Source organism: Sus scrofa, chromosome 17 (assembly GCF_054392235.1).
Source record: "Sus scrofa isolate SSC_HxYL_T2T_F1_AM1 chromosome 17, Sscrofa_HxYL_maternal_Yorkshire_Landrace_v2.0, whole genome shotgun sequence".
NCBI lineage: Eukaryota > Metazoa > Chordata > Mammalia > Artiodactyla > Suidae > Sus > Sus scrofa.
This window is the reverse complement of record NC_139399.1, coordinates 55,558,673-55,582,001: the sequence shown is the minus strand read 5'-3', so window position 1 is coordinate 55,582,001 and position 23,329 is coordinate 55,558,673. Positions and strand designations below refer to the sequence as shown.

Here is a 23,329-nt window from a genome sequence, read left to right as displayed (position 1 = left end):
GAAGCTGTGGATGGTTTGGAAACTCAGGGAATGAGCGGGCTGAGGAGAGCAGAGGGCTCCAGCAGCCCTAAGAATCACCCTCTTTTTTACACATGTGTAAAGCTTCTAGTAGGAAATAGGCTTGACCAAGATCACACAGCAAAAAAGTAGCAAAACTGGAACTAAAATCCAGGTTTGAAGGGAGGCAAGGTATTGCCAGATCCCTCAGCCTAGCTGGAAATCAGGGGGGATATAACGGCTCTTTGTCATTTTCTCTTTTAATATTCAGCATCTTAATCTCACTTTGACAGCTGAAGAATTCCCTGTGAAGGGGAGTCTTGGTAGAAGGTAAGAGAAATATTCCACTATAAAAGCTGAAAGGGCCAGACTGTCCTTCTATCAGCCCAAGTTCATTAAAAGACGCAGAAACCATATACAGTCTTTCAAACAGAGAGGATTTAATAATAAGAAATCGGGACTTCCCCTTGCTGTTCAGCAGTATCGGATCCAACTAGGATCCATGAGGATCTGTGTTCCACCCCTGGTCTCGTTCAGTGGATTAAGGATCCAGCCTTGCCGTGAGCGGCTGTGTAGGTCACAGATGCAGCTCAGATCCCTCATTGCTGTGGCTGTGGCGGAAGCCAGCAGCTATAGCTCCAATTTGATCCCTAGCCTGGGAGCTTCCATATGCCACAGGTGCGGCCCTAAAAAAACAAAAACAAAACAAAACAACAAGAAAAAAGAGGGGAGTTCCCGTCTTGGCGCAGTGGTTAACGAATCTGACTAGGAACCATGAGGTTGCGGGTTCGGTCCCTGCCCTTGCTCAGTGGGTTAAAGATCCTGCATTGCCGTGAGCTGTGGTGTAGGTTGCAGACACGGCTCGGATCCCGCGTTGCTGTGGCTCTGGCGTAGGCCGGTGGCTACAGCTCCGATTCAACCCCTAGCCTGGGAACCTCCATATGCCATGGGAGCAGCCCAAGAAATGGCAAAAAAAAAAAAAAAAAAAAAAAAAAAAAGTTGAAAAGGGAGTTCCCGTCGTGACACAGCGGAAGCAAATCCAACTCAGTTCCACGGCTAAATGGGGTTTCCCAGGAAGGAAAACTGCCCCTGTGATGAGCATGACCGTGCCTGAGTTGGACATGAATGTGTTGAAAGGTCTATGCGGCCCAAGAAATAGCAACAACAACAACAACAAAAGACAAAAGACAAAAAAAAAAAAAAAAAAAAAAAAACAAAAAACAAGAAAAAAGAAATGAAAACTGATGTTCACACAAAATAGTAGCTTCATTCATAACAGCCAAGGAGAGCCCAGGTGTCCTTCAGCAGGATCTGTGTTCCATTAAACAAACGATGGTCCCTCCATGGAGAGAGAAGTCCTCCACAACGCAAAGAAATGAAATGCAGGTGACAACCTGGATGAGTCTCCAGGGATGAATGGGGGTTTAATGAAAGCCGATCCAAAGTGTTAAATATGTGTGATTCCATTTACATCACATGTTGAAATGACAACATTTCAGAAATGGAGAACAGAGTAGTAGTTGCCAGGAGCAATGGACTGGGGAAGGGGAGGAGCTGGGAAGGAGAACACGAGGGGTCCTCGTAGCAGTAGAATCGTGCAGTATTTTGACTGTAGTGGTGCATGTACAGATCTACAAATGTTATAAAAATCGCATAGAACTAAGTACATGTAGGGGTCCCCGTCGTGGCACAGTGATTAACGAATCCGACTAGGAACCATGAGGTTGCGGGTTTGATCCCTGGCCTTGCTCAGTGGGTTAAAGATGCAGTGTTGCCGTGAACTGTGGTGTAGGTTGCAGACGTGGCTTGGATCCCGTGTTGCTGTGGCTGTGGTGTAGGCCGGCGGCTACAGCTCCGATTGGACCCCTAGCCTGGGAACATCCATATGCCGCAGAAATGGCCCTAGAAAAGGCAAAAAGACAAAAAAAAAAAAAGTGCATGTGCCCCCCCCCCATGAATGGATACAAGGAAATGGAAATCAGAGTGAGATCAGTGGATTGTTTCAAATCAGTATCCCAGTGGTGATATCGGATATCAGACTACGGTTTTTCAAAATATCACTGTTGCCAGAACTCGGTGAAGGGTAATATGTGTTACAACTGCATGTGAATCTGCGTTCAGTGCAATACAAATTTCGAGTAAACACAACCTTGTAAACCAAGTATACTTCAATAAAACTTTAAAAAAATGAAAAAAGTTCAATTAAAGAAAATAAAGGCAAAATGAAGACTTTCCCCCATCAATGGGAGAACTGAGAGAATTTGATACTACCAGACCTGATCCTTAAGGACGCAAGACGACACTAGATGATAATCTGGATCTGCAGGAAAGAATGAAGAACAGCAGAAATGATAAATATGTGGGTAAATATAAAATCGTGTGTGTGCTCTTCTCTTAATTCCTTTAAAAAGGATAAGATTGTTTAAAGCAATTTATAGCATTGTACTGTCAGGTCTAAGACGTATATAAATATAATACAGATTGCAAGAGCACAAAGGATGGGGCAGGAAAAGGGGCTATACTGGAACAAAATTACCATATATTTCCGAAACTAAGTGAATAGATACACATCCAATTATTTTTGTTTGTTTGTTTGTTTTTGTCTTTTTAGGGCCACAGCCGCAGCATATGGAAGTTCCCAGACTAGGGGTCAAATCGGGACATGCAGCCGCCCACCTACACCACAGCTCATGGCTCATGGTAACTCTGGATCTTTAACCCACTGAGCAAGGCCAGGGATCAAACCCAGGTTCTCATGAATATTGGTCGGGTTCATTACCACTGAGCCATGACGGGAACTCCAATTCTAACTCCATTCTAGGCCCAGGATCTCTCTCTGCCACACCAAAAACTACTTCCTATATTATGAGTTCCTTCCTTCCTCTACCGGACTTCATTTCCAGAAGGAATAAAGCCTAGAAGTGGACAGGCATTGAGTTCATGGAAACTTGATGGCCTCTCTGGGGTAGGAAAAGTGATGGAAGGGAGAAGCCTTTCTGAAGGACAGAGCTCCTTGGCAAGGTGGTGGTAGAATGATACCATACAATGGTTTAACAGGTGGCTGAGTCAGAGAAAGGCAAATTCACTCCCAGCCTGGCCAATAAACTTGGGCATGTCTCCTAACTTCCCCGGGTCATGGTTTCCTCATCTACGAAATATAAAAAACAATAAAATCTGTACCAACCAATTGTTGTGACACTCACACAAGATGATTTATGCATTGGGCGTAGCATACTGCCTGGTATGTAGGAGATACTCCATAAACAATAAAGATTCGTATTAGAATAAACACAGTATAAACTGTAGGTACAGCTTCATGAGTCAACCTTTCAGAGGCAAAATTTATAGGGGCAGAGCTCCCAGGAAAGGGGTCAACCTGGAGCCTCGTGGTGGGACTTTCCTATTTCTTATGGAGAATTTCAGGCTTCTGAGTTCTAGAGACATTTTTCTCCCTACTCTAAAGTTCCTATTTATATTTAAGCTGTTTGGCGTAGAGTGCTAAAAATTGTCCTCTGCCAAAAATTCTACTTGTATTTCTGAAGACATAAATTGACTCTGCTATTAAAGTGATTGAGCTTCTTTTTCCCCACTGGACATTTATTTTGAACATAAATAAGGTGAAAATAGAAATAGACTCTCTTGGTATGTATGTGTGATAAATATGTGTAAGCAAGTCTTCTCTCGAGGCCTGTTTCTTTGCCCTGTTTATTGTCTTGGGAGGATAATTATATCTCTTCTAAGGACTTTTTGTGAGAATGTAATGAGTCAAAAGGCAAAAAATTCTCTGACATGTAGCCGGTGCTCAAGTGATACTCTTCTCCTTCCCCCTTCTAGAAAAGATAAACTTTACATGGAGGTTATAATCTAAATGGAGAGACTATATATTTTCAAAATCCCACCCTTATTGACTTCCTCTATCCTTATACCAGCAAAATCATTAGGTCTCAGTCAAAAGTAATTTAATCCATTCCACACACACACACACACACACATGGTTGACATAGGGTTAGCAAGACTCCTTTGATGAGTGTAAGTACTGGATAGCTAGCAAGAGCTTCCTGCTAGCTTCTTTCATGTGCCTTTACTAAATCTCACCCTAGCCCTTATCTTTGGGAATTAGTGGAACCATGACACCCAAATCACCTGAGGACAGGCCAAGTCATTGAGTCATGGCCAGAGATCCCCCAGGGCAACCGGGTACAGAGTGCCTACTTTTGAAAGGTCAGTGCCTCCCACACCCACCCACAAGGCTTGTTCAGCCAAATAAGTACAGGCACACCTCATTAAGCACTGCTCTCACTTCGTGAAGTCCATATCGTGCTGCCAATGTTGGAAATACTTTTATAAATTAAAAATTATTTATATCCATAATTCTTCTGCAGGATTTCCTGACTTTGGCACTGGGGGCAGATAATTCTTCGTTGTGGGGCTGTCCTGTGCATTGAAGAATGATTAGTAGCATCCCTGGCCTCTACCAGTAGTTTCCCTGCCCCCATCCCCAAGTTGTGTCACTCAAAAATGTCTCTAGACACTGATGGGGATGGGGTGCAGAATTGCCCCCCGTGCAGATGAAAACTGCTCTTCTGAGTTGTGTGTCAAAAGGTCAATTCTCATTCCAGGACAGGGAGCTCGCTAGTAAGCTCTCAGCCAAGGGCACCCATAGGCAGTCTTGCCATGCCTCTGCCTGAATGGCCAATGCCAATCTCTTCACTCCCTGGGGCCCTCCTTCTCCCATTATTTTGGTTTCTTCCTTCCTTCCTTCCTCTCTTTCTCTCTTTCTTTGTTTCTTCTTTTCTTTCTTTTTTTTTTAGGGCTGCACTGTGGCATATGGATGTTCCCAGGCTAGGGGTCGAATCGGAGCTGTAGCTGCTGGCCTATAACCATAGCCACAGCAACTCGGGATCCAAGCCTTGTCTGCAACCTACACCACAGCTCACAGCAACACCGGATCCTTAACCTTAAGTGAGGCCAGGGACTGAACCTGCGTCCTCATGGATACTAGTCAGGTTCGTTATCACTGAACCACGATGGGAACTCCTGTTTTGGTTTCTGATGAACTGATTTGACCGCCTAAGAGAGCTAAGGAAAGAGATACCGGGAATAATGCTGGTAGACCCACCAAAGTGCTAAAGAAGATGTACCAGAGAGACGTGGAAAGACAGGCTTGGGAGGAGCCTTCAAGGAAATACAGTGAAGATCTGCAGGTGCTGAGAGGGTTGGCCCACCATTGTGTGAACTCTGGTTGGGAGAAGCAATGGCCACAGAATGAGTAACATGGTGTCAAGGGATTTAGAGAAGGAAGAGTTACCACTAATGTGCAAAGATGGGTAACACATTTGTGTAGAGACAAAATGTGGTACTCCCGTTTCCAAAAAGGCACCATGGCACGTGTGTGTGCATTTACAGTGGATGAAGAACTTGTATATTCTTTGAACACCTGTGCCAGTTCTGGAAAAAAAGGCTAAACCAGCTTTATTAATCTCAATTTATAGATGAGAAAACTAAGGCTCACAGAGGTTAAATGACTCACTCAAGGTCAGGAACACCTGGATTCAAAAGCTCAACCTTGGACTTCAGATCTGAGGCTCCCTAAGTGCCACTAAAGCATGCTGACTTTGTCTTCCAAAAGATCAGAATCTCTGGAGGATCTGGGAAAGTAGGTAGATGGGGAACGTGCTGGACCCTGATAGTTGGGGTGATTCTCTAGACAGAATGACTCTCTAAACCAAAGTTGGGCCCCCTTTCTATACAACAGTGTGTATATTGTTCCCACAATTCCTTGGGAGCCCCCAGCAGGGAGAGAGACAACATCTATGCCTGGCACACTGTGGGAACTCAGTGTTTGTTGAATGAATGAAAAAAAGCTATTAGAGCTGAACAGACAAGGTTCCCAGTCCTGGTCCTGAAATTCGCTATCCATGTAACAATGGTCAAGTAGCTTAAACTCACTTACAATTGGGGGGGCTCCTCTTTCGGGGGGCCACATCCACAGCATGTGGAAATTCCCTGGCCAGGGATTAAACCCACACCACAGCTGTACCCAGAGCCACAGCAGTGACAATGCCAGATCCCTAACCCACTGAGCCAAGACGGAACTCCATAAAAGGGGGTTCTTAGCCTTGCAAGAACCTGTGTGGCTTCAAGAGAAGTAGTGAGAGAAAAGCATTTCATGTGGTGCCTGGAAAGGTAAAGGCACTCAAACATTAGCTGCTGTTTCATCACTGTTAACGGGACTCCCACTGTGAAGTGAAAGAAAGTGGTCTTTGATCAATTCAGATGAGATAAAGCCAAAGGAAAAAGGCAGAATCGTGCTTTGGACGGATGCTCTGTTCCAAGAATGGACCAGCCTCATGGACCTCAAGAAGTTAGAGATGAATGGGCTAAATGTGGGATCCGACTCCTCCGCCTGGGTCCCCTTTCTCCCTAAAATGCCAACCCCAGGCTGGGTGGCTACCTGGGTGCCACCATGCAACTCTGGGGCTCTCTCCCACTTCTGCTCCTCACCCTCCATCAAGAGCTTCGATCAGAATTAGGACAAGGTCGGCATGGAGCATGGGGGCTCCAAGAATAGCCAGGGAAGAGGGCCAGGGCCCCCCAGCTCTAGTCTTGGCCCGAATACCTTCTAGCATGAATTAGGAAAGACACCTCACCTCTCTGACCTTAGTTTCTTCATATAAAGTGGCAAGGTCTGATATCTACCTTAAAGAGTAATTCCAAGGAGAAAGCCATTCACAGGAAAAGAACCTAAAAGGAAAACCCAAGAAAACTGTTACCCTGTCCCAGAGGCTCTCGTGGCTTTTCGTCCCTGTTAACAAACATATACTAACTCAGAGCCAGGCCTGGGTTAAGCATGAAGGCTGCAGAAAAGAGGGTGGCGAGTTCCCCATTCTCAGTCTTCTTGGTTAAGGAAGGAGTCGTGAGAGCGGCTATGATCTACTGATACTTTTTATTTACCACTGTTTTCCATTAGTCATCCCCCGCCCTTCAGTAAGCCTGCAATGCAGATGGTACACGCCCGTTTTGCAGTGCAGGAAACTGAGTGTCAAAGATACAGGTGATCTGGAATTCCGGTTGTGGCTCAGTGGTTTAAGAACCCAACTAGTATCCATGAGGATACAGGTTCAATCCCTCGCCTTGCTCAGTGGATTAAGGATCTGGCGCTGCCACAAGCTGCAATGTAGGTCGCAGAGGTGGCTCAGATCCCAAGTTGCAGTGGTTGTGGCATAGGCCTGCAGTTGCCGCTCCAATTCCACCTCTAGCCCAGGAACTCCAACTTCCATATGCCCGCAGCAGCAGCCATAAAAAGAAAAAAAAAAAATATATATATATATATATATATATAGGCGATCTCCAAGCTCACACGGCTAGAAAGTGATTGAGTCAAGCTGCAACCTGGCTCTCAGATTCAGGTCACCCTCCTTTTACTCTCAGACACCTGTTCTAAAATGACAGTGAGACAGGGGGTGGAAGCCTGAGAGATCTTCTCATCAAATCCTAGACAATCAGATCTGGAAGGGCCCTCCAAGACCATGGAGTTGAATTCCCTAATTTTACAAGTGAAGAGAGGGTGATTTGGAGAAGTTAGGTGGATACAACCACACACCGTAGTAAGTGCCTGGGCTGGGGTTTGTATCCATTTGAGTTGGAGCATCAAGTCTTGGGTTTTCACGGCACCTCTTCCAGAGTGAAAACCCTCCACTTCTCTGTGGATGGAGAAGGCTGTGCCCGGATGGGCCAGGTGGGACGGGTGGGGAAACACAGCCCTCAGCTACTACAGACGGCCTTGCAATTGTGGCCAGCCCCCCGGCATATGGGACCAACAAGGGCAAGGCGATGGGTTTGGCCTCTCTCAACCACTTTCTCTTTTTAGGCAAAGATGTCTCTGCAAACATATGCAAACTTCCTACGGAAAATGGCCTTTGTGGAGGCTCCCACCTGCAATAGTTTTACAATGGGAGAACTTTTGAATGTGAACCTTTTTATTACAGCTGCTGTAATGGCCAGGACAACAATTTTTAAGGAAACAAATACGTGAGAAAATATGCCAGGACATCTGATTTTCCAATAAGAACACAGCCCTGGAGTCAGGATTTCTCTAGGGCCACAGAAGCCGTAGCCGCCAGCCTACGCCAGAGCCACAGCAACGTGGGATCTGAGCCGCGTCTGCGACCTACACCACAGCTCACAGCAACGCCAGATCCTTAACCCACTGAGCAAGGCCAGGGATTGAACCTGCAACCTCATGGTTCCTAGTTGGATTCGTTAACCACTGCGCCACGATGGGAACTCCCATCAGTTTTATTGTTAATGGCAATATTATATTCTAACCTACAAAGCATTGTAATTTACCTAGCCAATCAATCATCTATTGTTGAAAGTGTGTTTCAATTTTTTTTTCTTTTTATGGCTTCAATTGAGGCATGTGGAAGTTCCCGGGTCATGGTGTAGTGGCCAGCCTACACCACAACCAGGGCAATGCCAGATCCAAGCCACATCTACAAACTACACTGAAACTTGGGGCATCACTGGATCCCTAACCCACTGAGCGAGGCCAGGTATAGAAACCACATCCTCATGGATTCTAGTTGTCCTTAACCCGCTGAGCCACGACAGGATCTCCTCCAATTTTTCCATTATTATGAAATAATACAAGGTTAAAAGTAAGCATGGTTTTAAAACACCTTTTTAAAATAACTTCCCAGAGTTCCCGTTGTGGCACAGTGGAAAAGAATCTGACTAGGAGCCATGAGGCTGTGGGTTCGATCCCTGACCTCGCTCAGTGGGTTAAGGATCTGACATTGCCATGAGCTGTGGTGTAGGTTGCAGACGCAGCTTGGATTTGTTGTTGTCATTAGGGCTGGCAGCTGTAGCTCCGATTAGACCCCTAGCCTGGGAACCTCCATATGCTGTGGGTGCGACCCTGAAAAGACAAAAAATAAAATAAAAACTAAATGAAAAAATAAAGACTCAATTCTTGGGTCTCCCCATTTCATTGTCCTTCTTTCCTGACATTTGCTCACAGGTGAAAACTCAAAACTCAGAGGACCTGGTTCCTATGAGTACAAATACCCAGAAAGTCTTACATCACCAAACCTGGATTCTGAGAACTGCTATGTTATGAAAGTTGCTTAGATGAAAAGATAAACAGAAAGTGCCAGAAAGAAGAAACTACCAGAAGGCTAGTGGGTGCTCGATAAGCAACAAGGGGGCCGAGACTAACACTCTTAATGTGGTATTGACAGCTCATTGGATTTCTTAATCCTGCTGGAGGAAAATCTTCCAAATGAGCACGCTTCTTAAAGCCTTTAAAAGAACGTTCCAGGGGAGTTCCTATAGTGGCTCAGTGGTTAACAAATCTGACTAGGAACCATGAGGCTGCGGGTTTGATCCCTGGCCTTGCTCAGTGGGTTAAGGATCCGGTGTTGCCGTGAGCTGTGGTGTAGGTCGCAGACGCGGCTCGGATCCCGCGTTGCTGTGGCTCTGGCGTAGGCCAGTGTCTACAGCTCCGATTCGACCCCTAGCCTGGGAACTTCCATATGCTGCGGGAGCAGTCCTAGAAAAGGCAAAAAGACCGAAAAAAAAAAAAAAAAAAAAAAAGAGGAACGTTCCAGGAAGAATGGACGAGCATAGTTTAGGAGCATACATTATAGCAGATTTATAACCTGCTTTTACCAGTTAGCTATAGTGAGTGAAGATTTGCCTATGTCATTAGATGTTCTGCAGCATAACCGTTAAAAGGTATAGAGCTTTCCCGGAATGGATAGATCATAATTCATTTAAGCAAGCTTCCATGAGCAAAGGTTGTCTACGGTTTCTCAATATTACAAGTAAGGCCGAGCATTTGTTTCATCAGGATAGATTCTAAAAAGTGAAATTTCTCAGTCAAAGAGGACATGCATTTTAAAGCTTTCAACACATAATACCTTCTAGCAAAATTTTAATAATTGCCACTTAGGAAACACTTATGATATGCCAGGAACCAGATTAAGTGCTTTCTGTACATTATCTCATTTAATATTTCCAACAGTCGAAGAGGAAGATTTTATTAATATCTGTATCTTACCAATGAGGACACTGGAAGTCAGGAAAGTAAGTTCCTTGATGGAAAAAGCAAACTTGAGAGTTCCCGCTGTGGCGCGGTGGAAGCAAATCTGACTAGTATCCATGAGGACATGGGTTCAATCCCTGGCCTCGCTCAGTAGGTTGGGAATCTGGCGTTGCCATGAGCTGTGGTGTAGGTTGAAGGCACAGCTCAGATCCTGCATTGCTGTGGCTGTGGCTGTGGCTGTGGCTGGCAGCTGCAACTCTGATTCGACCCCTAGCCTGGGAATTTTCACATGCTGCAAGTGAGGCCCTAAAAAACAAAAAAATAAAAAGCAAACTGGCAGGAGTTCCCATTGTGGCGCAGTGGTTAACGAAGCCGACTAGGAACCATGAGGTTGCGGGTTTGATCCCTGGCCCTGCTCAGTGAGTTAAGGATCTGGCATTGCCGTGAGCTGTGGTGTAGGTTGCAGACTCGCCTCGGATCCAGCGTTGCTGTGGCTGTGGCGTAGGCCGGTGGCTGCAGCTCTGATTCAACCTATAGCCTGGGAACTTCCATATGCCACAGGTGTGGCCCTAAAAAGACACTAAAAAAAAAAAGAAAAGAAAAAATGCGTGAGGGCTACAAACACCAGGATACAGTAGCTCTAGGCTCTAGGGGACCCCATCTTTTCATTCAATGACCTGGTTTGGCTGGGCCCTGGGCTTCTTCGGGGTTGATATCCCAGCTGGGGCGATAGACGGAGACTTCTGGGTCTAGGACTTCTGCACTCTGCAGGCAGAATCTATGAATGGCTGAGAGGGATATTGCAGCTCCCCCCAGGTACCATCCTTAATAGCTAAACAAACCAGACCCTTACCAACAGATGGCAGCACCGAATGGAAGGCTGAAGAGTTGTCAGCCATCATTCTGTGTTTATGTTTTCCTCCTCCTCTCACTTTTGCCATGACCTTGTAGGAGAATTATCAGCTGGGTAAATGCGGTCATGGGACAGCAAGGGGAGTATGCATTGTGCTCGTGATATGATTATTTCAGGAGTTGGTTTCCGGTAGCTGCATCAATGGACAGGACAAATGGAACCTCGGGAGCCACTATAGCTGGTACAGCCCTAGCTCCCAGGGCAGTAAGGCTGGCAGTTTGGGGGCATCATATAAATTAATAGGTGAAGCAAAAAAGAAGAAGAAGAAGAAGTCATTTCTTCCATGCTTTGTTGGATAACCTAACTACTATCCTTGCTTCCACATCGCCCCCAGAGTCCATTCTTAGCATAACAGCCAGAGGAGCTTTTTCCTTTTTTTTTTTTTTTTTTAAATTGGTTTTTAGGGCCACACCCGTGGCATATGGAGGTTCCCAGGCTAGGGATCCAATTGGAGCTACAGCTGCAGGCCTGCGCCACAGCCACAGCAGCACAGGATCCCAGCCACACCACAGCTCACGGCAACACCAGATCCTTAACCCACTGAGCGAGTCCAGGGATCGAACGCGCAACCTCATGGTTCCTAGTCAGGTTCGTTTCCGCTGCACAGAGATGGGACCTCCGAGACCTTTTTCTTTTCTCTTTCTTTTCTTTTGGCCCGTCCACAGCAGACGGAAGTTACAGGGCCAGGGATCAAACCCACGCCGAGCCAAGCCACCCACCACAGTGACAACATCAGGTCTTTAACTCACTGCACCACCTGGGAACTCCCAGAAGGATGTCTTTCAAAAGTAAGTCGGATAACATCATCACTCTGCTCAAACCCCTCCCCGGGCTCCTAAATTCCTCCGAATAAAAGGCAAAGTCCTCGTAGGGACCACATAGCCCTCTGTGGTCTGTGCCCACAGTTCCTCTCTGACCCCGTCACCCCTCATGCTCCCAACCACTCATCACTCCAGCCATGATCCTCAAGCACCTCGTACACCCTCTGACCTCAGGTTCTTAACCCCGGACGTGTCCTCTGTCTGGACCGCTCTGCCCATGGATTCCACGTGGCTCGTGGCCTTCTTCACTCAGCTCATGACTTGAATGACAACGGAGGAAAGACCTTCCCTGAAGACCTTCTTTAAGGCAAGGCCTCTATCCCATCCCCTTGACCCACCAGACCTCTTGCTCAACTTTATAGTTCGCCGTGATCTTCCCGCCACCTGACATGTTACACGTGTTGGCTCATTCATTTATTGACTATTCCCCTCACCCTACACACACACACACGCACACACACACACACGTGCATGTGCGAACACACACACGTAAATGCACACATCTCACACCTCCTTGATGTCAAATCCCCACCACCTAGAACAGAACACATAGTAGGTACTCAATAAATATTTCCTGAATGAGCTGAGGACTCTGTTTACGCTGGTCCTCGGGCTGGGCTGCCCTCTACTGGTCTGTCTTTAGAACTTCATTTTTTAAGCTCTGCTCCCTCATGTGCAACTTTCTATTATCCTTCTAACCCTCAACCTGCACTTGGCTGAAGAATAGATGTTTGTTTCTACACAGGTTTTACCGTACCCAGCCCTCTGGACTAGAGATCAGGTTTGGAGACAACAGCGAAGCAGTCTGCTGTTGGAGATGGCAGACCCTGCCCTGAGCTCTGGAGGGACGGCGGTTTACCAGGGTTCCTGGCCCTGGGAGCTCTCCTCGCAGGCAAAGCTAAGCATCGCTGGCGAGGAGCAGCGCGAGTGATCATGTTTTGTGGCTTGAGTGCTGATGGACAAAATGACGGTGGGCATACAAAAGGCACACGCCTCTGCCATCCCTGAGTTAGACAAAACCCTGCCCAGGGCTCTGTTTCAGAGTGCAAAGTTGGGGGAAGTAAGGGGAAAGTGGAAGGGGTGGTAGCCACACGTAGTCCTTAACGACTCTACCTACACAGCCCATCACTGGCGGCTTTCGCTTCTGCCTAGAGGGGCTGGGGAGATGGGACCCTGGACAAGGATAGAAACCAGAACAGGGACCGCTAGGAGAAAAGCTATACTGCCACCTATTGGCAAGAACAGCCTTATGCACTGAGCACCTTCACTCCTGTCCAGTAGACTTGCTCACCTGTAGCCCCGTGGGGATGGATGGAGAAGCCCTTGGTTCACAGCCTGGGGCAGGGACCCAAAAGAGGATGAGAAAGATAAGGTGGCCAAACTCCAAGCCACCAAGCTTTCTGTCTCCAGGCCATCCTGCTCCTGCTGCTCCGATCTTTCACATTCCACAGTGGGTGGAGGAGCAGAGGACATAAACCATACCCTGGGATTCCAGAGTTATTACTATTCCTTCCTGGCTCAGGGATTAAAGTGAGAGATCACTGCAGTGGAACCAGCATGGGACTCTGGTATCATCAGACTCCGGTGCAAATCTAGATGTGTAAAATGTTGACAGCAACCTAAATAGTCACCGAAATAAATTGTGCACATCCAAACAGTGGAATACTATACAGCCATAGAAAAGCAAGAAGAAATCCTTTATGCTGTGAGTGCTTGTCCAGTCATATTAAGTGAAGAAAGCCCAAAACAACACAATGGCTGTAGTGTATATTTCATGTAACAAGGTGTAGTAGAGGAGAATTTTCTATCTAAATATCCCTAGAGAGATGGAGAGAGATTACAGAGCTAAGAGGAAGAGAAGGAGAGGAAAAATAGCTATAGAAAGAAGGGTGCTTGTGATTGCCATTGCCAATGCTCTTAAATAAAATATGCTTACAAGGCACTTATCTTCAGAAATCTGCTCTCAAGGTTCTGATGTTTGTCATGTGTACCTCAGCGTAAATTAAATGAATGTGGTACCTCTCAAAAAAAGAAAGAAGGGATGGGGGATAAAGAGGGGGTAGAGAGAGAAGAAAGAAGAGAGAGAGTGAGCTGGAGCTCTGTCTTGGAAGGAAGACACAAGAAACTGGTTGCCCTCGGGGCCTCCACAGAAAACAATGAACTGGGGAGTTTCCTGGTGGTCTAGTGTTTAGGACTCGGTGCTTTCACCACTGCAGCTCTGGTTCAATCTCTGGTCTAGGAACTGAGATCCCACATCAGGCACTGTACATCACAGCCACGAAGGAGAAAGCGAGTGGCTGTGGGCGGAGGGAGAGTGCCAAGGATGAAAAGTCTTTTTGTTATGTATTCATTTTTTTATCTTTTGAATTTTGGCCCATGTAATATATTCTTTATACAAAATAGTAAAATAACAGTCTGATTCTTCTTTTCCTTTTTAGGGCCATACGCGCAGCATATGGAAGTTCCTAGGGTCGAATCGGACCTACAGCTGCTGGCCTACACCACAGCCACAGCAACGAGGGATCCGAGCTGCGTTTGTCTGCAACCTACACCACAGTTCACAGCAATGCCCCATCCTTAGCCCACTGAGCGAGGCCAGGGATCAAACCTGTGTCTTCATGGATGCTAGCTAGTCAGGTTCTTAACCTGCTGAGTCACAATGGTAATTCCAACATTTTGATTTTTAAAAGCAACTACAACAAAGGACCCGGGCTTTGCCATCTTTTTTTCTGTATGGCCCCAGGCAGGTAATTTAGTGGAGTCCAGTGTCTGCCATGAGACTGTCATCAACGAATTTGTGTCATCTGATGGATCCAGATCTCGCAAGCCAGGCTGCGTCTGGCACACACGCTGCTATTGTTATCAGAACCCCCAGCAAGGAATCGCAGCAACTTAGGAAGCATTCTGTCCCCTCTCTGAGCCCCAGGTCTCTCTTCCAACAGCCGCTGAGGGCTGATTCACCTGGGGAAGCACTGCCGCCCACAGAAGTGCCCTGAATGCATGTTCATTGTGTCAGAGCTGACCTCTTGCCAGACTCTGCGCCTGGCCGATCTGGTTGCCCCTCCCCCTCCCCTCCCCCCCCTCCCCCTCCCCGATCTCAACCCAGAGTCTCTGGTGGAATGGGCCAGGATAGTAAGAACAGAGGCCACAGCCCCGCCAGTGCTGGAAGTGATCACTTTATTGGTTGGTAAAAGAAGCAGTTGCTGTCAGCTCAGGAGCAAGCGCAGAGGCCAGAAAGAGAGGAGGGCTGGCTGGAGCCAGAGAGACAGGGCCAGGCAGGATCTCCCACTCCCCCATGCCTCGGGCTGTGGCGGCTGGAGCTAGAGGAAGAAAATCGTAATAAAACCATCAGCAACGATATCCATGGAGATCCTGTCGTGGCTCAGTGGTTAACAAATCCGACTAGGAACCATGAGATTGCGGGTTTGATCCCTGGCCTTGCTCAGTGGGTTAAGGATCCGGCGTTGCCATGAGCTGTGGTGTAGGTCGCAGACTCGGCTCGGATCCCACATGGCTGTGGCTCTGGCGTAGGCAGGTAGCTACAGCTCCAATTCGACCTCTAGCCTGGGAACCTCCATATGCCGAGGGTGCGGCTCTAGAAAAGACAAAAACAAAAAACAAACAAACAAAAAAAACCCCAATATCCATGATACTAGACACGAGTCCTGTGCCTTAAATTCTGGACCAAAGCTCCTCCCACTCCATGGTACCCCACCCCAGCAAAACCTGACCTTTTTTTTTGGTGGGGGGCGGTGCACCTGCAGCATATGGAAGTTCCCAGGCTAGGGGTAGAATTGGAATTACAGCCGCCACAGCCACAGCAACGTTGGATCATTAACCCACTGAGCAAGGGGTTAATGATCCAACCTACATCCTCATGGATACTAATCAGCTTCTTAACCTGCTGAGCCACAACAGGGACTCCCAAAGCTTTCACCTTCTTCAGGCTCTGGGGCTCTGCCCACACTTCTCAGAAGGTCCTAGACTCACTTCTGCTTCTGACCATTCGCAGGACACACCTGAGCATACCATGGTCCTCACTGACCATTGCAATACTCCTGAGAGGCCACTGTCACTTATCTCCTGAAGAATCCCTCTACCATCAGAAAGTTCCACCATGTCCCCACTCCCTAGGTTAAGCTGGGATTAGCTGATCAAAATATCTTACTTATACCCCCTGCCCCCGCTTTTTTTGGCCATGCCCACAGCATTCAGAAGTCCCTGGACCAGGGGTCAAAGCCATGCCATGGCACAATGCTGGGTCCTTAACCCACTGAGCCACCAGGGAATTCCTATTTATCCCATTTTATAAGCAAAATACTCGCAGCTCAGGGAGGTGAAAAGGGCTAGAAAAGCGTCAGAGCTGAAAGTTGAATTTAGGTCTTCTAGGAGTTCCCATCCTGGCTCAGCAGGTTAAGAAACCCACTAGTATCCATGAGGATGAGGGTTCAATCCCTGGCCTCGCCCAGTGGGTTAAGGATCCAGCTTTGCCACAAGCTGTGGTGTAGGTCACAGACATGACTCAGATCCTGCGTTGCTGAGGCTGTGGTGTAGGTTGGAAGCTGAAGTTCCGACTGGACCCCTAGCCTGGGAACTTCCATATGCCGTGGGTGTGGCCCTAAAAAGCAAAACACAAAAGCAAAAACACCAAAGGAAAAAAAAACCCCAAAGACATGAATCCAAGTCTCCTAGACTGCAAGCCCAGCCCCTGCTGCCAGCACTCAGGGAGGTGAGAGGCAGCTGGCATCACCAAAGAGCTCTGGGCCCTGGGAGACTGTGGTTCTCTCTTAGGCACCGAAATAGCCAGTTGGGGGCCTGGGTCTCGGTCCTCACATCCTGGAAATAGCAGGTTCCATCACTGAGCCGCCAGTCCTGTGGCTGAGCACTCGTCAGAAGCAGCACCATCAACAGTAAGATTTCAGCCAAAGGGCCCTTCAGGCTCCTGCTTGTCCTGTTCCCTATGCCTGAAACAGCCTCCCCGCCTCTGTACTTGACCCCACTACTGACCTTTCACTCATCCTTCAGGCCTGGCTCAGGGTCCCTTCTAAGCCTGCTTCCTCCTTCTTCCATCCCCACCGGGGTGAGGTTTTCCTCCTGTGTCCCCATCACACACACCCCTGCCCTCCACTGCAGTGCTGGCTACAAGCTCTGGGAGTGTCCATCCCTCTGTCCATTTCAGCCTCAGGGCTGCAAGCTCAGGGAGGAAGGACAGTGGTCACCTTCTGTCCCAGCACCTGGCACAGAGCTGGCAGCACTGTGTTGGTCCCCCTGTGGGCTGATGAAGCATGTCCCTCGGGTTTTGTTTCTCTAAGTTTTTTTTTTTTTTTTTGGTTTGAGGGCTGCACTCACAGCATATGGAGGTTCCCAGGCTAGGGGTCCGACTGGAGCTACAGCTGCCAGCCTACACCACAGCCACAGCAATACCAGATCTGAGCCGCATCTTTGACCTACACCACAGCTCATGGCAACACCGGATCCTTATAACCCATTGAGCGAGGCCAGGGATCGAGCCTGAAACCTTGTGGTTCCCAGTCGGATTTGTTTCCACTGTGCCACAATGGGACCTCCCCTCTCTTTACATTCCTATGCTTGCTTTACGACTTAATATTGTTTTATTTTCAACTGGATGTGGGGAAAGAGAGGCTCCATAATCCTCCTTGCAGCTCAGAGCCCTGCCTGCCACAGAGCAAGTGCTCCACACACTCCAAGAGGCATTTGTGAAATTGACCTGAAATGAATGGATCTCTACCAGGTTTGTCCTGAAAAGCCACGCTTGCAAAGGTAAAGGTCAACTCTGCTGCCTGGCATTGGCCTTGCAAAGAGCTTCCTACTTCCTGAAGCCCTCTGGGCACTTTCTCCTTCCAGGACAGATCTGCTCTGCCAGCTGCTGCCTTATTTGCTCGGGTGTTAAGGGGAAAAGAAGTAAAACTTCTCATGGCCCAATTCATCAGCAAATCTTGTCCCACCTACCCTCCCATATGTCTCAAACCCAGCCACTCAGGTCACCCAGTCCATCATCTCCCGCCTGGCCTCTGGCAGGAGCCTCCTAGCTGGTCCCTCTTGTTTCTTCTATGGCTGGTCTAAGGTGTCCACACAGCAGCCAGAGGAGTCCTTTTAAATCTAAGTTAGGGCATGTCCATTTCCAAGGACCCAGCATCTCTGGGTCAAGACCAAAGTCCTTCTGTGCTGGATCAGGTCCCTCCTGTTACCATTTACCCCTCTGACCCTCTCATCTACTGCCCTCCGGTTGATCACCAGGCTCCTTCTGGCTTTTCCTGAAACTCAGCAAGGATGCTACCGCTTCACACCTGCTGCCCCCTCTGCCTGGAACTTTCTCCTTGCTTAGGGCTCCCTCCATCATTTCCATCAAGTCTGTTCAAACGCTGGCTTCTTGGAGGGGGCGTGAAAAAAATTGCGATATTTCTCCCTGCTGTGCCCCCGCTGCTTATCTGCCTTGAGTTTTCTTTTTCTCCAGGGCATTGATCTCCTTCTAACCTCCTACAGAATATACTTGCTTAGTCACTTTGCTTGTCATTCATTAACCCATAAACCCATCAGAGAGAAATTGTTGTCCGCTGAGTTCACTCACAGAGCGACCCCAGCACCTAGAGCAGTGCAGGGCACGGGATAGATGCTCGGTGAGTATCTATGAAGCGGATGAAAGTAACTCAAAGGACAGCACAGCACGCTAAGTGAACAGCAGTGTGTCAGCTCAGGTCCTCCTTTTCAGCTTTCTGCAGGTGTCAGCACACCTGGGCATCCAGGTCCCCACCACCACCCCCCGACCCGGGCACCTACCTCAGAAGACAGGTGTGACGCAGGACACCTTCCCGCAACCATTGCGGCAGCATTTCAACTGGCCGGGACACTGGCTGTCCACCTGGCACTGGTCCAGGCAGAGGCCGAGCTGGGGAAAGGCGATGTCCACCTGAGGGCAGGAGCCCTCCTTTTCTGCAAAGAAAAAGGAGTCAGGAGAGTGGGCAGAGGGGACCCAGGGAGATGAACGTGTCTCCACACTTGACCTTCCCCTGGACTCACAAACGGGAGAGCTGCCTGCCTGAGTGGGTCTCAGGGGACCTTGGAAGAGTGCCCAAAACACCCCCTCCTCTGCTCTCTCCCCCAGTGGTTTGGGATCGCAGGACCTCACTTTGAGTCTCAGCGCTGCCTTTTCCGAACTTGGTGACCTGGCACTGGAAATCTCTCAGAGCCCCAATATCTTCAAGTGTCACATGCGATCCAAGGTGCCCACATCATGGGGCTGTTGTGAAAGCCATGGAGGCAATAGGCATGTATAATTTCTCCCTGCAAAGCTAAAGTGCTTTGTCATAATAATAATAACGAGCTATTATAGCAGTTAACACTTACCACTTGACATATTAACTCATCCAATCCTCACAAAAATCCCGAAAGAAGGGGGAAGGAACAGTTACTGTTTCCTCATGTTACAGATGAGGAAACTCAGGCAGCAGGAGATCAAGTAATTTGCTTCAGGTCGTACAGAGTAGAGACAGGATTTAAATCCAGGAATCTAGCTTCAAGTCTGGGCACCATGCACTGCTGCATCGTAAGCTGTGAAGCCCAGTGCATGGGTGAGAAGTTCCACACCCACCATCTCTTCACTCCTATATATTCAGTCCCAGTTACACATTCACTCATCCACACACACAGCCAGGACTGCACACACACACACACACACACACACAGTTACCACTACAAAGCTGTGCCGATTACAATACCCTTTATGTAAACCTATTGTCTCCTCTAATGCTCACAGCTCATCTCTTCTCCTCCGTGGCGAGGTTTCTACCCTGTTCCCATCACAGGAGGGGAGGGGGCCCAGAGAGAGGAAAGCATCGCCCAGCACCACACTGCTGATCAGAAGTAAAACAAACACCTGAGCTCAGCCTTCCAATGTCCACACCCACCCACCCACACACACACACACACGGACACCCCATGCTCCACTCCCAGGGTCAAAGAGAAGGGAGCTGGGCTCATTTCCCAGAAGCCCCAGGAGCAAGCCCAGCCCCAGGTCAAACAGGCACAGAACTGGGGGGCACTGCAGAGGACCGGAGGGGCTGCCCGCCTGCACAGACACCCTCTCCCCAGAGAAGGGCAGGGGCTCTCAGTCCCGAGCTGCCCCAGCACAGAAGGGCACTGGCGGCGGGGTTCTCACTAGACAAGCCACTGTGTGTGCAGCGCTGCTCCCTGCGGACACATCTCCACGGAGGGTTCATTTAGCCTCAGGTCAGGCCTGCAGCACCTGAGCGTCTCATCCCTTCTTGCCAACGAGAAAGCAGAGGCTCAGAGAGCTCAAGCCACCGGCTCAGGACCCACAGCTAGCAGAGGGCACAACTAGGACTCGCCTTCAGGAGCCATCGGGCCCTGGCCCTCTTCCTCCCTCGGTTTGTCCATCTGAGACCAGGGAACAGCAGAGACTGCCCCTCGCCCGCCCCCGCAACAGCCGAGACCCCTCTTTTCTCCCTCCTCTCTCATCTGTCTGTCTGCCTCTCGCTTTCTCGCCCAGGGGCCACCTCTCCTTCTGGTTCTCCTCCCTCGGGTCCAGGTTAGAGGCCTCCAGACCCAGAACAGCCCCTGAGGGGCCCTTCCCCCACCAACCCCCAGCAGTGTCTGAGTCTGTCCTTATCACCTTCCAGCCCCTGGGGGCATCGACAAGAATCACCAGGCAGGACCATCACAGGGGCGACATTCTGGGTAAAGACCAGTGAGCCCAACACCTTGGGGCCCAGGTCCTGTCCCTGCTTCCTGTCCTCAGTTTTTCCCCCTGAACATGAGAAGCTGGGGGTCCACGCTGTCTCCGGCCACTTCCTGCTCTGATGGGAGCCGCATAGCCTGCTGGACAGTGCTGACCTCTAGCCGTTCCTGTACAGGACAGGCGAGCTGCACACACTTTCCCTCTCACTCAGTCCTTAGAGTGGAAGGGAGGCTTTTAAAGATGAAGAAGGGCGAGCAGTTCCCATCGTGGCTCAGCTGAAACAAGTTTGCCTAGCATCCATGAGGATTTAAGTTCTATCCCTGGCCTCACTCTGTGGGTTTAAAGATCCAGCGTGCAGTGAGCTGTGGGGTAGGTCACAGATTTGGCTCGGATCCCTAGTCACTGTGGTTGTGGCATAGGCCAGCGGCCACAGCTCTAATTCAACCCCTAGCCTGGGAACCTCCATATGCTGAGGGTGCAGCCCTAAAAAGACAAAAGAAAAAGATGAAGAAAGGGGAGGGGCACTCAGGGAGGGGGTCCTGATTTCTTCCCATCACCCAGGGAAAAGGGAACCCCCTATGCTATGGCTTCTGTCCCGCCAAGGATGGTGGTGCAACTTCCTCTCCCTGAAGCCTTACATTCAACTTTGATGGGCTGGTTGCTCTTCTAAGCCTGGGAAATCTCCACCTGGACGAGGAATTCAAGGCGTCTTGCCCGGCCAGGAGTCCAGTCCTAACCCCAGGACAGGGGGAGCCCCCAGGATAGGGACTCCCATAGGGATGAGGGCCCTATGCTTTGGGACCCAGCCCCGGCGCAGCCCCAGGCTGTCCAAGGACTAATGTCAGCCAGGAGGAAACTTCTAACCGGGTCCCCTGATCTCAGAAAGCAATGCTCCGGAACAACGGCCCCGCGGTGCCTCCCGGAAGTCTCTCACACAGCAGAGTAATGAATCCAGGGAGGAGTGGGGGACTTCCCTCCCCCACCCCACCCCCACCCCACCCCCTGTCTGCGCTTCGGCGATACCTAGCACCTAGATCTCACGGAGGCCATGGGAGGCAAAGCACAGGCTGATCTGCTTCCATCCACCTCGACCCGGCCAGGGACCCTTGGGTGGGTCGCGCCCCGGTTCCCGGAAGGGAACTGGGCACTCCCTCCTCCTCCCAACCGCCGCTGCACCGCCCCGCCCGGCGCGGGTCCCCTGGGGTTACCATTGGGCATCTGGCAGATGGTGACGCAGCCGGCCTTGCAGCACTTGAGGTTGTCGGCGCAGTCCGCATCCGAGAGGCACTCCTGCGTACAGTTCATGTCCACCTCCACCGCGGGGCACACGCCGCTTTTCTCTGCTCCTGTGCCTGCGAGGTGGACGGTCGGGAGGAGCCCAGTCCCCCCTCCCAGAGGAGGCCCACCTCCTGTCCTGGGCTGGGGGGGGGCGAACCTCCATCTCTCAGGAATTCTGCAATTCTGGCCCTGGGCTCCCCCCTTGGGCACCCCCCCCCCGCCCCCGCCGCCTTCAGAGAGCCCCACCTCCAGGACAGGGTCCCCACACCTGGGAGGACAGGAGTCACCTAACCATTGGCAATCCTAAGCCTGCAATCCTTAGGGGACCCCCGCACAGCTGAGCGTCTAGGGTCTTCCCATGTCCAGGCAAAGGGCATCCCCCCATGCCCAGCTCCTCCCTCCCCCCCAGTCTGCACAATCAGCAAAGAGTCCCCCTCCTACCCCCGCCAAATGTCAGCTTTCAGTGGTCTCCCCACCTCCAGCACCGTGGACCACACACCCAGAGCTCCAAGGGTCACCCTCTCTAGACACGAGGGCTCCCCACATTTTAGTCTTTATGGATCTCCCCACTTCTGCCCCCGGATCCTCACTTCTCTGTCCCAAGAGAGGCTAAGCCTCTGGCGGGCTCCATCCTGGCGCTCCTGGTTCGGCCTCTCTGGGCGCCAGGCGTCTCCCCGCCCCACTCACCTGTGACTGGGGGGAGGCCCAGCAGCAGGCCAAGGAGGAGGGAGGCGACCAGCAGACCCAGGCGGCAGGCAGGCATGGTGCTGGCCAGGGCGGGGTGCAGGAGTGCAGCGCCGTCCGGAAGAGGGGATTTAACGGCGTTCCTGGGGGGGCGTGGGGTGTGGGCGGGGCCGAAACCGCGCTGGTCGAGGGCTTAGCAGACAACGCAGGCAGGCGGGCAGGCGGGCGGGCTGCCACCGTGAGCCATTTCACAATCCCCCGGGATCAGGTGTCACTCTGGCCCCAGTGGGAACCAGGAACCTAAGCTCCTTCCAGCCCCAGCGCAGCCTGACCAGCTGCAGCTGGACCCTTGTCCACCCCTCCCTCCCACCTCCCTCCCACCTCCCTCCCACCTCCCTCCTGGGGCTGAGTGCCAAGCCCAGGACTCCTGGTGCCTAGTCCAAGACCCAGGGCCCTCCCTGGAAGGCCCGCTGAGCGGGAAGGAGGGGGAGGGCAGGACCCCCAGGGAGGAGCCTGCGGCTTGGGTTTGGGCTCAGCCGGATCCCAGGGCAGTCCCCTCTTCAGGGAGCCAAGGTGGAGGTGGAGAGGTTGGTACAGAGCCCACAGGGGTGGGGGGCTGTCACAGGAAGCAGAGCTGTCATGTCGAAATGAGCCCACTGGAGGAAAGAAACTGAGGCCAAAGGAGGTGAAACACCTGCTAAACATCTGGGGCCATTTGATGGGGTTCTCTCGCCTCTCTTGTCCATGCCATCAGCCTCTCAGGGCTGACTGTGTGCGGGCTCTGTGTTCAGTGTCTCCTGGAGTCGTGGGTCTTCCCGCACCCCTGGGCACAGACAGGGGTTGGTGTCATCGCCAGCGGTGCAGGACCCACG

General features: G+C 50.3%; 1 protein-coding gene across 1 annotated transcript; it reads right to left on the bottom strand.

The window, feature by feature from the left end:
* Positions 1-14,955: 14,955 nt before the first annotated feature.
* Positions 14,956-22,569, bottom strand: WFDC2 (WAP four-disulfide core domain 2). Its single transcript, NM_213947.1, is given in 4 exon segments — positions 14,956-15,099; positions 18,578-18,730; positions 21,704-21,847; positions 22,461-22,569. Coding segments are annotated over 3 exon segments (372 nt in total). The 5' UTR covers positions 22,537-22,569; the 3' UTR covers positions 14,956-15,099; position 18,578.
* Positions 22,570-23,329: the final 760 nt, after the last annotated feature.